We start from the raw sequence: 17454 nt of genomic DNA on the forward strand, positions 1-17454 counted from the left end.
TGGATGTCTCAAAGTTTCTGCTGGAGTTTACTACATGCAAGACGAAAGGCTGCTTTTTTTACATGGCAAAGTGGCTGTGCAAGGTGTGCTTGATGGGCAGATCTCTTCTTTGTCAGCAATTCCTGGACCTCCTGATTGTTATCATCAAACCAGTCTTTGTTTTTCTTTAAGGAGAACCCAAAAGATTCTACAGAGGACTGCAGGATGCTATTTTTAATATGTTGCCAAAGTGCTTCAGGAGAAGAATCTATAAGGTGGTCTTCAAGCCTAGTTTGAAGGTTAGCCTGAAAGCTGTCCCTCACTGCAGCTATTTGAAGATTATTATTCCTCCTTGGAATGCTGCCCCTCTTAGGTTTGGGCTTGAAGTGGAAGTTAAGTTTGCAATGCACAAGGCGGTGGTCTGTTTGACATTCTGCACTAGGCATCACTCAGGCGTGACAGACAACACAAACATTTCTTTGGCGCACTAAGACATAATCAATAAGGTGCCAATGTTTAGATTGATGATTCATCCAGGTTGTCTTCCGGCTGTCTTTCTGCTGGGAAATAGTGTTGGTGATGGTAAGCTGCTGCTCTGCACAAAACTCTAGTAAGAGGCGACCATTATCATTGCACCTACCAACACCGTGCTTGCCTAGTACTCCTCTCCAGGCTTCAAAGTTCTTACCCGCTCGGGCGTTGAAGTCACCAAGGATAATGATCTTATCATCTATAGGAACCTTTTGAGTGAGGCAACACAGATCGGAGTAGAATTTGTTGTTTTCTGCAGGGTCATCTTGCAGAGTTGGAGCATATATGCTGAAAAGAACAACATGTTGCTTATAGTGTAGTGGAAGATGTAAGGAGATAATACAATCAGAATGACCTATCGGCAAATTTTCAAGTTTAGAGACGATGGAGTTTTAATCATTAAGCCAACTCCAGAAAGATGACTTTCAGTTTTGGATTTGCCTGACCAGTAGAGTGTATAGCCAGCACCATGTTCTTTAAGCCTACCTTCCTCATGAAGTCTAACTTTACTGAGAGCAGCAATATCGATGTTGAGTCGAGACAGTTCGTGGGCAATTAGCGTAGAACGGCGCTCAGGACATCCACTGTTCGCTGTATCAAGCATGGTTCTGATGTTCCAACATGTGAGTGTAAAACTGGACACACCTTTGGAGGCAGGTGTATGCCTTTGTCTCTTTGTCTTTAATCAACTGCAACAGAAGATGCCTGTTGGCCGTGGCTAGCCAACCAGGTGGAGGGGGAGATGAGCTTTGGTTAGGCCACCTTTTCTAGGCCTCTCTCCATATGGACCAAGCAGTGCTCTCCTTGAGAAAAAGGCTGCTTGGTCATTCGGGATGCTGCCAAACAAGACTGTCATCTCCTGGGTCAGTCTCGAGTGACCAATGTCCTGAACTGCCTGCATGCAGGATTGGGTCTGTGACTTCCAGTGCACCTTATCATCTGCCATTTCGTCCCTTGCCTTTTGCTACAGGGCTTTGCAAGTGTGGGTAGACCCTTTGGGCCTGCGCAGTGGATTTTTTAGGTGAGGCACAGCATGTGCAAAAGTGGCCCCACCCTTTACACCTGAGGTTTATCAGACAGGGCCTAGCAGGCTTGGGCAGTGGCAGCAAAGTTCTCAAGTCATAGGTTTGATTAGAGTATCCTTCTCTTAGATGGATGGCCTTACAGGGCTAAGCGAGCTCCATCTGCCCGTGTTTGAAGTTAGAGTCATCCTTCTCCTACGATGGTTGCCCAAAGGCTAGTGAGCCCATCCTGCCCATGGACATACTTTGTCTGACCCTTCAGCTGAGACCTGTCTGGCATGGTGTCGTGGTTTAAACTAAATCTGCACAGTTCCCCCTTTGTTTCCCCTCCCCCCCTGTCATGGGTTCAGCAGTAGCTCATGCTCTGCCAGGGAGGAGGGAGAGATAGGGCGCCTGGTCTGGGCTAGTCGGGGAGGTATTCCATACCACAGCACGTCCTGCTCGGGGAGGGGACTGGAAGCTGGCCGGGAGGGAAGGGGTTAACACGCCGGGCTGGGCTCGGGGAGGCAACTGGAAGCTGGCTAGGAGGGGAGGGGGGAAGCTCTCTCGATTTTTCGGGGCTGGCCTTGTGGGGGTGGGGGTGGGTGGTATCGTATTCTCTCTCCCTGTTTGTCTCCTCTAACATTGATTTGTTATTGGTACCGGTAGTAATTTGTGTTATACCTTAATTGCTGGACTGATTTTACCTCGATCCGTGGGAGTTGTATTCCTCTGGCTCTCCTTCCCATCCCTCCGGGAGTGGGAGGGTGAGGGGGTGTCCTGGTTTAAACTAAATCTGCACAGTTCCCCCTTTGTTTCCCCTCCCCCCCCCTCACTTTCCCACTCCCAGAGGGATGGGAAGGAGAGCCAGAGGAATACAACTCCCACGGATTGAGGTAAAATCAGTCCAGCAATTAAGGTATAACACAAATTACTACCGGTACCAATAACAAATCAATGTTAGAGGAGACAAACAGGGAGAGAGAATACGATACCACCCACCCCCACGAGGCCAGCCCCGAAAAATCGAGAGAGCTTCCCCCCTCCCCTCCTAGCCAGCTTCCAGTTGCCTCCCCGAGCCCAGCCCGGCGTGTTAACCCCTTCCCTCCCGGCCAGCTTCCAGTCCCCTCCCCGAGCAGGACGTGCTGTGGTATGGAATACCTCCCCGACTAGCCCAGACCAGGCGCCCTATCTCTCCCTCCTCCCTGGCAGAGCATGAGCTACTGCTGAACCCATGACATTATCCACCCCTTATTCCATACCATTCACGTCATGCTTAGATCCCACATTTTCAATATACCATCATATAGATACATATATATATATATACATCTGTGTACACCCAGACAGATAGAAAGAAATCATTTCTTAATACATGGACCAATCCCTATAATGCAATTGAGTCCATTTGGTCCATGATGTTAAGTTTGTAATAGTCTTTTGTAGCAGGAAAGTCTGTGTGCAGTGCTGGATTGTTGCCTGCCGATGTTGATCATCCCTTTACTGCAGAACTCATCTGGTTCTATCAAAGTTCATTCTCTGTTGGGACGATGGTTAGAGGGAAGTCAGGGCCAGTCGCTGGTGACCTGAAGACATCTAGTTGATGGACTATAAAAATATTACACAGCAAGCAACAATGTATAATTAAGTTCATTGGCTGTTTTCCCCTAAAATCAAATCCCCTTGAGGTATACATCGGACTTCCCCATCTTCCTGCATTACCCACCAAGTATATCCAGGTCCTTGAGCAAAAGCAATCCCACGAGTGGGTTTGCCTTGGCCTGAAACAGGAGTAACCCAGACTTTCTTCCCTAGCAAATTTCTCATGTGCACTACAGGGACCTTGTCCCCCTCTACAATATGTAAAAGTTCTGACTGGGCTGGGCCAGCCCTGTTAGCAGATCCTCTGGTGTTGACCAACCAGGTGGCCTTTGGTAAATGTGTGTCCCAATGCTTGAAAGTTCCCCCACCCATTGCTCTCAGTGTAGTTTTTAACAGCCCATTGTACCGTTCAATTTTCCCAGAGGCTGGTGCATGGTAGGGGATGTGATATACCCACTCAATGCCATGTTCTTTGGCCCAAGTGCCTATAAGGTTGTTCCGAAAATGAGTCCCATTGTCTGACTCAATTCTCTCTGGGGTGCCATGTCGCCACAAAATCTGGTTCTCAAGGCCCAGGATAGTGTTCCGGGCAGTGGCGTGGGGCACAGCATATGTTTCCAGCCATCCTGTGGTTGTTTCCACCATGGTAAGCACATAGCGCTTGCCTTGGCGGGTTGGTGGGAGTGTGATATAGTCAATTTGCCAGGCCTCCCCATATTTATACTTCAGCCATCGTCCTCCATACCAAAGAGGTTTTAACCGTTTAGCTTGTTTAATTGCAGCACATGTCTCACACTCATGAATAACCTGGGCGATAGTGTCCATTGTTAAGTCCACCCCTCGATCACGAGCCCATTTGTATGTTGCGTCTCTGCCCTGATGGCCTGAAGTGTCATGGGCCCACTGGGCCAAAAATAATTCACCTTTATGTTGCCAATCTAAGTCCATCTGAGCTACTTCAATCTTAGCAGCTTTATCCACTTGTTGGTTATTGTGGTGTTCCTCAGTGGCCCGACTCTTAGGTATGTGGGCATCTACATGGCGTACTCTCACCACCAGCTTCTGCACCCGGGCAGCGATATCTTGCCATAATGCAGCAGCCCAGATGGGTTTACCTCTGCGTTGCCAGTTGCTCTGCTTCCATTGCTGCAACCACCCCCACAGGGCATTTGCCACCATCCATGAGTCAGTATAAAGATAGAGTACTGGCCACCTTTCTTGCTCAGCAATGTCCAGGGCCAGCTGGATGGCTTTCACCTCTGCAAACTGACTCGATTCACCCTCTCCTTCAGCAGTTTCAGCAACTTGTCGCTGAGGACTCCATACAGCTGCCTTCCATCTCCGATGCTTTCCCACAATACGGCAGGACCCATCAGTGAACAAGGCATACTGCTTTTCACTTTCTGACAATTATATGGTGGTGCCTCTTTGGCACGCATCACCTCCTCCTCTGGTGACATTCCAAAATCTTTCTCCTCTGGCCAGTCCATGATGACTTCTAGAATGCCTGGACGACTGGGATTTCCTATCCGAGCTCGTTGTGTAATTAGTGCAGCCCATTCACTCCAAGTAGCATCAGTTGCATGATGTGTGGAGGAGACCCTGCCTTTGAACATCCAGCCCAGCACTGGCAAGCGGGGTGCCAAAAGGAGCTGTGCATCAGTGCCAGTCACCTCCGAAGCAGCTCGAACTTCTTCATAAGCTGCCAATATCTCTTTCTCCGTTGGGGTATAGCTGGCCTCCGAGCCTTTGTATCCCCGACTCCAAAAACCAAGGGGTTGACCTTGAGTCTCCCCTGGAGTTTTCTGCCAGAGGCTCCAGGTAGGACCATTCTCCCCAGCTGCGGTGTACAGTACATTTTTCACATCTGGACCGGTCCGGACTGGTCCAAGGGCCACTGCCTGAAATATCTCGCGTTTAATTTGCTCGAAGGCTTGTTGTTGCTCAGGACCCCATTTGAAACCATTCTTTTTCCGGGTCACATGATAGAGAGGGCTTACGATTGAACTGTAATTTGGAATGTGCATTCTCCAGAACCCCACAGCACCCAAGAAAGCTTGTGTTTCTTTCTTATCAGTTGGTGGAGACATTGCTGTTATCTTATTGATTACTTCTGTAGGGATATGTCTACGTCCATCTTGCCATTTTATTCCCAAAAATTGAATTTCCCGTGCAGGTCCCTTGAATTTATTCCGTTTTATGGCAAAACCAGCTTTCAGCAGGATTTGGATTATTTCCCTCCCTTTCTCAAAAACTTCTTCAGCTGTATCACCCCACACAATAATGTCATCGATGTATTGCAAGTGTTCTGGAGCTTGCCCCTGTTCCAGTGCAGTCTGGATCAGTCCGTGGCAGATGGTGGGGCTGTGTTTCCACCCCTGGGGCAGTCGGTTCCAAGTGAACTGGACACCCCTCCAAGTAAAAGCGAACTGTGGCCTGCACTCTGCCGACAAAGGAATTGAGAAAAATGCATTGGCAATATCAATCTTGGCATACCACTTGGCTGCCTTTGACTCTAATTCATACTGCAGCTCTAACATATCCGGCACGGCAGCACTCAATGGTGGTGTGACTTCATTCAGGCCACAATAGTCTACTGTTAGTCTCCACTCTCCATTAGACTTTTGCACTGGCCATATGGGGCTATTAAAAGGTGATCGGGTCCTGCTGATCACTCCCTGCCTTTCCAGTCTACGGATCAGATTATGGATGGGAATCAGGGAGTCTCGATTGGTGCGATATTGCCGCCGGTGCACTGTTGTGGTCGCAATTGGCACTTGTTGTTCTTTGACTTTCAGCAACCCCACAACAGAAGGATCCTCTGAGAGACCAGGCAAGGTGGACAGCTGCTCAATTTCCTCAGTCTCCAAAGCAGCAATACCAAAAGCCCACCGGTACCCTTTTGGGACTTTGAAGTACCCTCTCCTGAGGTAATCCATGCCGAGGATGCATGGAGCCTCTGGACCAGTCACAATGGGGTGCTTTTGCCATTTCCTCCCAGTCAGGCTGATTTCAGCCTCCAGTACAGTCAACTCTTGGGACCCTCCTGTCACTCCAGAAATATAGATGGGTTCCACCCCTTGACAGTTCGATGGCATCAGGGTACACTGTGCATCGGTGTCAACTAGAGCCTTATACTTCTGTGGGGCTGATGTGCCAGGCCATTTGATCCAAACAGTCCAGTAAATACGATTGTCCCCTACCTCCACCTGGCTGGAGGCAGGGCCCCTCTAATAGTCATCGTCATCACAATCTTGGACACCTAAGTCGTGTTGAAAGGGATTATTCTTCTTTATCACAGGAGCTGGAGTAAAATCAGCTCTTCCGCTCCATCTGGGAACCTGTTCACCAGAGACTGAAGCTGCAGCTCTCATGGGGCGATCAGTCATGGCCCTTGCTCCTCTCTTAAATTCCCTCACACGTTCCTCCAAGGCTGAAGTAGGTTGTCCATCCCACTTTGTCATGTCTTCTCCGTGATCCCGCAGGTAAAACCATAGGGTGGCCCGTGGTGTGTATCTTATATATTTTCTCTCTCGAGCAATAGGACGCCTTTTGTTAATAGCTGAAACGCGTGTTGGCACACGTGAGGAGCTAGATAAATCAGACAGATCGTCCCTCAACTGTTTGAGATCATGAGACAGTTTTTCCACAGCTGAGATGATGGAAGGGGTAAGATTGTCTTCGAATTCTCGGAGTTTATGAATCATTTCATCCACTGTTAGTGGTGCTATGTCATTCCAGGTTACCATTGCCAATGGATGGGCATATGACGACGGTGCGTTTCGTGTAAGCTTTCGCCACATGGGTCGTGTGCATTCGACTTCATCTGGGTCTATGGGTACATTCCCATTATTCGGCTTGGTGTGGTAGATCATCTCTACGATAGCTGATTCCCTCAGGGACTGGATGCCTTTGTCTATAGTAGTCCACTTGGCCGAACAACTCATAACATCATCCTTGTATGGGAACCTCTCTTTCACAGCTGCCAAAAGCCGCCTCCAAAGACCGAGGGACTTTTTCTCTCTTGCAATTGCTTTGTCAATTCCCCCTTCTCTAGCAAGTGACCTCAGCTGCTTGGCTTCTGTACCTGCTAGTTCGTGACCATCGGCCCCATTATCCCAACATCGGAGCAGCCAGGTGATGATGTGCTCCCCTGATTGACGGGTGAAATCTTTTCGCATATTCCGCAGCTCAGTTGAGGTCCGAGATCGGGAAGTCACCTCTTCTTCTTCGTCGTGTGATGATGACCCCTGATCAGATACTAGACCAGGTAGTGGATGCATAGTTTCTTCATCCTGCCTCTTCCTTCTTGCCTCCTTTCTGTTTTTTCTCTTGTGTACAGGAGCAACCGATATTGGTACGAATTGGTCCTATAGTTCAGATGCAGTGATTATCACTGTAGTTTGAGTAGCAACTGTACTTGTTGCTGAGGTAGCTGCACTTTCTGTCACAGTCGAGGGTTGAATAGCCGCTGTACTCGTTACTGGGGTAGCTGCACTGTCTGTCACAGCTGAAGTTTGGGTAGCAACTGTACTTGCCGCTGGGGATGGTGTAGCTGCTGTACTTGGAGTTGGAACAGCTGTGCTGACTTCTGTGTTGCTCTCAGATCCAGGGACATTTGTTTCCTTTTGAAGGTGTTGAACAGTGTCGATCAAGGCCCTATAAGCATAGGCCAAGCCCCAGCACGTTGCTGTAATTTGTCCATCTCTGGTATGGCCAGGACGACAACACACCTCATTTAGCTGTTTTACTAATTCTTCCGGATTCTTCACTTGTTCGGGAGTTAAATTCCAAAGTACTGGAGGGGCCCACTGACCTAGATGCTTGCCCATACTATCCCACACACCCTGCCACTCATGACTGTCCAGCCTCTGGGAAGATCTCCTGGTCCTCCTATATCGTCGTTTAACCCCAATACAGGACCAGACCTGACTCCGCTTAACTCTTGAAATCAGATGAAATAACTGTGAGCAAAACACACTCTGTATGCGTGCTACTATGGTGTTCCCCATCACAATCAGCACACAAGTCTCAACAGTATTAAAAGGCCATTCAAAAACTTCAAAACCCTCAAATGATGTTGTAGACCATCTGGAGAGAACACTGGGAGGATAGAATGTCTCCTTCACAGGTTGACCACCCGAGAAGGAGAAAAAAGATGTGAAATTCCTAAGCCCTTCTATTATATACCTCCCAAAATATAAAGTTGGTGACCATACCGGGAGCATAAACCAGATCAGTTTTATGATCAATGCTTCTATTGTATTACAAGTCATTAACATAAAGTACAATGAGACCAGAACCTTAGCCCAAACCCCATACTTGATAAACACTAACACAGCTAATATATATGAAAAGTAATTGGTAAAATCCTGAAACCATGAGATCAAGAGAAAAAACTGTGAGAGCCAATAAATCAGCATTGTGACAAATTACTATAAATCCTGTCAGATTTGTTGTTATTTCGTGGGTTTGTGCCCCACGTTGGGCGCCAAAAACTGTCGTGGTTTAAACTAAATCTGCACAGTTCCCCCTTTGTTTCCCCTCCCCCCCTCACTTTCCCACTCCCGGAGGGATGGGAAGGAGAGCCAGAGGAATACAACTCCCACGGATCGAGGTAAAATCAGTCCAGCAATCAAGGTATAACAGAAATAACTACCGGTACCAATAACAAATCAATGTTAGAGGAGACAAACAGGGAGAGAGAATACGATACCACCCGCCGCCAGGAGGCCAGCCCGGAAGAGAGAGAGAGCTCCCCCTCTCCCCTCCTGGCCAGCTTCTAGTTGCCTCCCCGAGCCCAGCCCGGCGTGTTAACCCCTTCCCTCCCGGCCAGCTTCCAGTCCCCTCCCCGAGCAGGATGTGCTGTGGTATGGAATACCTCCCCGACTAGCCCAGACCAGGCGCCCTATCTCTCCCTCCTCCCTGGCAGAGCATGAGCTACTGCTGAACCCATGACACATGGGAGACCCTACAGGAGGCATATGCCACCACCAGCATAGCTCCCAACCTCACAAGGGTTCACAAGCTCTTTCCTCACAAGAGTTTGAATAGAATATTCCACCAGGAAGTCACTGACTTCAGGCCAAAATGTGACTTCATAACAATTTATTCCATATTAGTATGTGCTATATAGTATTTAATTTTAATAGCACATTTGAAAATTGCTTGGGAAATCCACCACCTTCATTGCAGCCCTACTGCTGACCCATTGTAACTACAGGGAAAAATCTTCTCTACAGCTAACAAACCTAAACTTATCCCTTTTGTGAAGGACTTCTCCATTTCAGTCTTGAGCATCACTGTTTAAAAAAGATGTTGTTATTCATTACAAACAAAATGTGTTTACACTTACATATTTCTCACATACTCTTTTGAAAGCTTTGAAGAAACCATAACATTTTTCTCAAAGTAGAAAAAGGAAAAATAAAAATTAGCAGTTAATAAAGTTGTCACCTAATTTTTAAAGGATACAGTTTTAAACACTTTTTACAGCAAAATGAATTTAATAAAAATAACTTCATAACCAATATTAACTAATATTTTCTTACTGAAACTTTTATCACTCTCCATCCTCAAGTATCTTGACTGTATGATTTTTTTTTTCTGAAACTTAATCTGCAATTTTCTTATAGTTCATTTATCTGTAAAGACTTCAGAGCAGTTTGCTGATATATGATAAAACCATTCCTTAAAGAGCAAAGGATCCACTACCTCTCTGGGCAACCTGTTCCAGTATTTTACAGCTACATAGTAAAGGATTTCTTCTTTACATGCAGCCTGGATCTCCCCTCTTTTAGTTTAAAACCATTACCCCTCATCCTATTGCAACAGGCCCTGTTCAAAAAGTCTCTCTCCCCCTTTTAAGGACTGAGACCATAACAAGGTCTCCCTGGAGTCTTCTCCAGGCTGAACAACCCAAACTCTCTTAGCCTTTCCTCATAGGAGAGGTGCCACATCCCTCTGATCATTTTTGTGGCCCTTCTCTGGACCCTCTCCAACAGGTCCATGTCTTTCCTGTATTGAGGACTCCAGAGCTGTACACAGGACTCCAGGTGGAGTCTCACCAGAGCAGAACAGAGGGGCAGAATCACCTCCCTTGACCTGCTGGCTATACTCCTTTGGTTGCAGCCCAAGATACAATTTGCCTTCTGGGCTGCAAGCACACATTGCCTGCTCATAGAGTCATAGAATCATAGAAACGTAGAATAGTTAGGGTTGGAAAGGACCTTAACATCATCTAGTTCCAACCCCCCTACCATGGGCAGGGACACCTCACACTAAACCATGTCACCCAAGGCTTCGTCCAACCTGGCCTTGAACACTGCCAGGGATGGAGCATTCATAACCTCCCTGGGCAACCCATTCCAGCACCTCACCACCCTTACAGTAAAGGTTTTCTTCCTTATATCCTGTCTAAACCTCTGCTGTTTAAGTTTCAACCCGTTACCCCTTCTCCTATCACTACAGTCCCTAATGAATAGTCCCTCACCAGCAACCCTGTAGGCCCCCTTCAGATACTGGAAGGCTGCTATGAGGTCTCCACACAGCATGTCCAATCTTTCATCCACCTGTACCCCCAAGTCCTGCTTCTCTGGGGTACTCTCAATCCCTCCATCCCCCAGCCTGTATTGATACTGAGAGTTGCCCTGACCCAGGTGCTGGAGTCTGCTCTGGGCCCTGCTGAACCTCATGAAGTTTGCATGCGCCCACCTCTCAAGCCTGTCCAAGTCCTTCTGGATAGCTTCCTGTCCCTCAGGCATTTCAACTTCACCACTCAGCTTCATGTCATCTGCAAACTTGCTGATGGCACACTCAATCCCACTATGTCGCTGATGAAGATATTAGAGTACTGGTCCCAATCTGGACCCCTGAAGGAGGCCACTTGTCTCTGGTGTTCATCCAGACACTGAGCCATTGACCACTACCTTCTGAATGTGACCATCTGGCCAATTCCTCATTGAGGTGCCTGAATAGGAATGAAAGACAATGGATCAGATTATTTTAATAACAAATTTACTTGCCCCACAGAAGACTTACTTTGTCTCTAACCTTCAGTGCAAAATTTTTCCTACTGGTTACAAGCCAGGGTGTTAATCTCCACTATCTAAAATAGAACTGGTGTTGTATTTAGTTTGGATTATAGCATAGGTTCAATTCTTGGTTTATAAGAAGTAGAAGAGAGTTTTGTGGTGGGGTGTGTATGTACATGTGTGTGGTGACTTGTTTTTTTTTTCTCTCCCACACCCATCCTTGAGGAGGTTAGCTTCAGATTGTGATCTGTTTTAAGTATTTTTCTTCCACCTTTCACCTCTCATTAATTACGTCTCTCCATATTTCTAGATTAATTTAAATGAATTTGAAATAAGTTTGTCTTAATTAGCTTAATTAGAATTCAGTAAATATTCTGTGGGGAAGTTATTGCCTCAAGGTGTTTTTAAGTTAAAACCAAACAAAAAACACTTTGGAAAAGTGAAGAAAAAAAAATCTTCAGTATTTTTCTGCAGAAAGAAAAATGCTCTGAGATCAGTTAACCTTCTGTGTATCAGTAGTTGGGAGGATTCGGACACTTGGTTTGTTTCATTGGATAGAAATTTGCATTAGACCAAGGGACTGTTGACTTCGCATGATGAGTATTTAGCCATTTTCACAACTATACTGAGAGACTATCACAAATTAGTGTTGCAGCCTGAGTTTTACATAGCAGGTCTTGGTACTTAATTTTCTGCTGAGTTTTTAAGTCTGGGGGCAGCACCATTGTCCCTTAAACTGAAACAAACTGTAGAACTTCTTGTCAATAAGGTGCTTATTAGCAATGACTTGCACGCAGGGCATGAAGACTAGTTAATAAGTTTACCAGAATCACCAGTGAGGTCGGTGAAAATACACATGGATTAAACGTGTATTTAATGCAGGCAGCATGCACAATGTGTGTGATGGTGTTTGGGATGCTTGAGAACGAAGTAGAGATGAGGGGATAGAAAGTTCTGTGATGTCAATACCACTTTCATAAGATAACTGAAAATTGGATATTTGCTGATGTTACTCAAATCATCAGCTGGAACTTTGGGGTAATAATAATTCCATATTTTAAAATTAAGATTATTTAAATAACTTCCCTACAACTGATTTCATTTGTTATGTTGGCATCTACGTACACAATTGCAGCTTTGGACCTGTTTCATATTCTCTATCATCTTGCTTGCTGCTTGTTGCTCAGTTATTTACCTGGCTTTGCTCACCAGTCTTAGTGACTGAATAAGAGATGTCATGGCCCCTCAAATCCTGGTTATGCATGTCTCTTTAATGCCTTGTTCTTCAATAGTGGAGAAGGTTTGCTGTTGAGTCTAGGTTGGCCTTAGATAGCAGTCAGTTTAAACTTTGCATGCAGTCCTTCCATTTGTGCAGAGGGTTCCACACTTGGCCATAGCCTGACATTTGTACTTCTTATACTGAAATTTGGTTTAGCTGTCCTGCTAACCCAGCTTCCCAAGGTGTAGTGTATCCTAGCATCCAACAGCCTGACACAGAAATTAAATCCTGTGCAAAGGATGGGAGTGGATATGGGCAGGTATACCATCACTAATCAACACATCACTGAACATGCCACACAGAATAAAGGTAATAGAAACTTTTTAGATATTTAACAAGGTATAAAGCCTGTTGAAATAAGTCAAGGTTGTATCCTTTTGTACAACAAAACATACTAAAGTGTTTTCTTCTTTTTAGTCCAAGTGGTAAGAAGTTCAGAAGCAAGCCTCAGTTGGCAAGATACTTGGGAAACACTGTTGATCTCAGCAGTTTTGACTTCAGAACGGGAAAGATGATGCCCAGTAAATTGCAGAAGAACAAACAGAGACTAAGGAATGATTCTCTCAATCAAAATAAGGTTTGTTAATAAATACTCTGTTTAAGGATATCCTAAGAATTTATTTTCCTGTAGTTCATTTAGCAATTTCTTTTCTGCTTAAAGCAGTCTGCTTCTAAGATGTACATGTATGTTTAATTTTTAGTAGTGGTAGAGACATAAATTTATAAACAGAAGGAATACTCTGCTACTACCAGGAAAAAATATCAAGGTAAGGTTAAGTATGAGTCAGAAGTGTGAGGAAATCAGGTAATGGCTTGGGACTAAGAAACTCAGTGCTAGTCATCTACCTGAACTATATTCTTAAAAATGGGAGAAGTTAGGACTCCAAGAGCTTCTCTTGTGCAAGGCTTCAAATTGTTATGTTCATCTTCCTGTTCTGAGATGAAATAGTTAACATTTTTATTTTTAATGCATTCAGTATGTGCCAGGAAGCTTGTTTTCTGAGGCAAATGCATCAATCTGTACAAATCTGGATGTCTGTGTACAGCTATGTAGCTTAACAAGGCCAAGTGTTTTTCTGTTTAAGATTGAGGCTTTTGGTTGGTATTGATCTGATTGTGCTTATTGTCTGTTTCTTTTTGAACAGCAGTGTATCTTTTTGAGTACTGAAGAAAATGTGTATGGTAGATTAAAAATAAAAGGCCAAAGCATACAGAAGTGAAATAACTGTTGTTGCATGACAAGTAAATTTAGCTGACTCTCAGATAGCATGTTCCTGGACTTTAGAAACCTCATACAACATTTTGAAAGGATTTCTGTAACAACCTACACTGTTTTCTTTTTAAGTGTTTTATTCTTCAGGATTTCATAACATTACTTAGGTATTAAAATACCTAACGAGTTACAGCTATGCTTTCTGCACTGATGTTTTTTGTCGTCTGCCGTTTGTAAAGCATGAACCACACATTTCATGCCAATTTCTTTTTATTTAAAGCATGTGTTCAAATTATTTAATATTTTCTTCCTACAGACATGAGGCTTTCAAATAATATAACATTTGGGGTAGTCCAAGGAAAGGGTTTGGTTAGACTTTTTGCATGAGCAGAAATTACAAAATTTGGTATATAAAATCTGAGTTTGTGCTCACTTTGTATTCCTATGATCTTAGATTACTTGAATGTTGCTCACAGTAGCTCTGTTAAATACAAGATTAGAAAAAAATGCTTTTACATAAATAATATTTATTATTTCTAAGTGACTGAATCTGAAACTCATGAGCTTTCAAGAATTTCTGCAGTATTCTTGTGATAGTTAAAAAGGAGATCTCAACTTATTCCTGAAGTTTATTGTTTTCTTCCACAGACACCAAGAGAGATTGGTTGTGGTTGCCTTCTAGTCCACCTTGCCAGCTGTGCTGCCGGGGTCCATAAAAGACAGACTTGCATAGGCAACTTTGTGTGTAAACTTGCTCATATTTTACGGGTTGCTTGTTTTCGTACAAACAATTTACAACAAATGCTTCTAAATTCTTTGGCTCCCCTTAGGTTTCAAGATGAAATATCAAAATACTCTTGAGTTTTCTTTCTCTGACATGTTGAGCCAGTTAGATTTCTGCAGCTACTCGATGGAAATGCTGTCTTGCCATACTTCTCATTTTTTAGATTCATATCCTTAGCAGGTTAGAACTCAGAGTTAAGACTGACATACTAATGCCACCTGGCTTAAAATGAGACTGAGAATATTATACGCTAATGAATGCTCTCAATTTTGGGATGTTAATGTATAACAGTGTAAACAACAGAGAAATATTCTTCTAGAAAAATATTTATCTCCAACCTTAGAATTGTGCATTCTTGCCAATCTTTCATTATGGTCAATAAAAGTGTATATTTGATAGGTTTATTTACAGTAGAGCTGCAGGAGGAGTTTTGCTTCAGTCTTTACTAATCTTGCCATTGTTGTCTGTGTGGCCATTTTTACATTACATTTGCAAATTAAGTTTATTTATTTGAAGTGCTTTTGAAGAGACAATGAAATAAGGGATACAAATGAATACAAATCCAGTATATACATCACACTGATGTGCTTATAAAAATATGCTTATCAATTCTTTTTTTTTTTTAAAGAAAACATAATAGAGGGTACTGGCTAAACATGCTGTTTAATTATAAGTGACTTCTTAGGTAAAAGGATTTGAAAGGCCTGGAAAAACATTGCTGAGTTTTTAAAATGCTTTTATGTCTGGGGAAAATTGATGCTTCTGGAACTGGAATCCTAGAATCATAGAATAGTTAGAGTTGGAAAGGACCTTAAGAACATACAGTTCCAACCCCCCTGCTATGGACAGGAACACCTCGCACTAAAAGATGCCACCCAAGACTCCATCCAACCTGGCAATGAACGCTGCCAGGGATGGAGCATTCACAACTTCCCTGGGCAACCTGTTCCAGTGCTTCACCAAAACCATAGTAAACAAATTCTTCCTTATATCTAACTTAAACTTCCCCTGTTTATGTTTGAACCCATTGCTCCTTGTCCTATCACTACAGTCCCTAATGAAGAGTCCCATCCCCCTGTCGACGCAGGAGTCATGGACAACGTGGAGACAATCAATGTGATCAAGCGATTGCCAAACTTTATTAGATACAGTGCTCTTATACCCTTACACCATTATGTAACAGCCTTGGATATTGAGCCCCAGCTTTCTCAGCCTGTCTTCATATGGGAGGTACTCTATCCTTCATATCACCCTTGCAGCCCTCCTCTGGACTTGCTCCAACAGTTCCATGTCCTTTTTATGTTGAGGACACCAGAACTGTACACAGTACTCCAAGTGAGGTCTCACAAGAGCAGAGTAGAGGGGTAGGATGGTCCTTTGACCATTATTTTTCTTCTGTCACAGCCCAGGATGCGGTTGGCTTTCTGGGCTGCAAGCACACACTGCCAGCTCATGTTAAGTTTCTAATCAACCAACACCCCCAAATACTTCGCCGGAGGGCTGCTCTGAATCTCTTTTCCACCCAACCTGTAGCCATGCCTGGGACTGCCCCGATCCAGATGTAGGACCTTGCACTTGGCTTAGCTGAACTTCATGAGGTTGGCACTGGTACACCTCACAAACGTGACAGGGTCTCTGTGGATGGCATCTCTTCCATCCAGCGTATCAAGTGGACCATGCAGCTTGGTGTCATCATCAAACTTGCTGAGGGCACACCCAATCCCACTGTCCATGTTGCCAACAAAGACATTGAACAGGATCGATCCCAACACCCATCCCTGAGGAAAACCACTCACTACTGGTCTCCAATTGGACACTGAGACAATGACCACAACTCTTTTTGTGCTGGCAACTGACTGGGTGTGTTGGGATGGAATGATGCCCCCCTCCCCCAACACATCTAGTTCAAAGCATCCTTGGCAAGTCTGGCAAGCCTCCCAGCAAAACCACTCTTCCCTTTCTTTATCAGAGCAGCTCCACCAGCCCCCAGTAGGCCTGGCCTACAAATTTGAGCCCCATGTTCAAGACACCCAAACCCTTGACTATGACACCACCCTTTTAACCATTTATTAACCTGTCCAATCCTCCTAACCTTTGGAAGGTCCTTCCCTGTGTCTTGGAGAATTGTCGAAAAGACTATCTGCGCTCCAGAGCCCCTAGCCACCTCTCCCAGGGCTCTTTAGTCCTTCTTTATACTCCTCAGGTTACTACTATCTATATCCCTAAGACCCACATGTATTACTAGAAGCGTGTAATAGTCCGTGGGACTTCCTAGAGCAGACAGCCTCTCCGGAACATCCCTGATCCATGCCCCAGGTAGGCAACACACCTCCCTTGCGACCGGGTAAGGCTGACAGATGAGCGCTTCTGTCCCTTTCAAGGCAGAGTCCCCTACTACTACAACCAGCCGCTTTTTCCTGGTGGCACCAGTAGAGATCTTCTGTACTAGTGCACCAGCCGGCTGTTTCTGATGCAAGTGCATTTCCTCATCAGCCCCCTGCAGGACAGCAAAGTGGTTCCGGGTGGATACAGAGCATTTAGGAGGAAGCCCCTTGCTTTTAATTGCTCTCTTCCTCCTTTGGTTGTTTTTTTTTTTTTGTTACTAATTCTCAGCTTCCCTGATCAACAGCCTCCTTCTTTCCTCCCTGAGTTAAAGGAGAAGCTTGAGGTCCCTACACTGCCTGGTCCTGGAGCAAGCAGTCCTGCTTTCTCTCAGCTTCCCTAACTTCTTACAGCTTACTGATAGCATCTTGCAGCTCAGTCACCTGCTGGAGGAAGACCTCCATCAGGGAGCAGCGAGTTTAGCCCTGCCCATTCTACCCCTTTCCCTCACAAGAGCAGTGCAGGCACTCTGTACACTCGGAGCTCTGAACCGCAGCCTTTCCTCTTACTGGCTCTGTTTGGGTGTCTACACTGGCTGCCGTTGGGGAAGCCAGGGCAGATCTCCCAGACAGGGCCCTGGTCATTCGGTGAGTGCTTACCACCCCACTTGCCTTCTTGCGCAAACTGCCTCAACCCACTCTGTTTGCCAG

At 45.1% G+C, this 17454-nt stretch overlaps 1 protein-coding gene across 4 annotated transcripts in view; it reads left to right on the forward strand.

Moving 5' to 3' along the window:
- Positions 1 to 17454, forward strand: part of LOC117438228 (methyl-CpG-binding domain protein 2) — a 92540-nt gene that overhangs the window by 26941 nt on the left and 48145 nt on the right. For all 4 annotated transcript variants that reach the window (XR_004550670.1, XM_034073734.1, XM_034073735.1 and 1 more), the window contains exon 2: positions 12843 to 13002. Coding sequence is in view for 3 of the 4 variants with exons in the window: in XM_034073734.1 (XP_033929625.1) it covers positions 12843 to 13002 (160 nt within the window). In the remaining variant the exon portion in view is untranslated. The remainder of the gene's footprint in view (positions 1 to 12842; positions 13003 to 17454) is intronic.

Source organism: Melopsittacus undulatus (assembly GCF_012275295.1).
Source record: "Melopsittacus undulatus isolate bMelUnd1 chromosome W unlocalized genomic scaffold, bMelUnd1.mat.Z SUPER_W_unloc_2, whole genome shotgun sequence".
Lineage (NCBI taxonomy): Eukaryota > Metazoa > Chordata > Aves > Psittaciformes > Psittaculidae > Melopsittacus > Melopsittacus undulatus.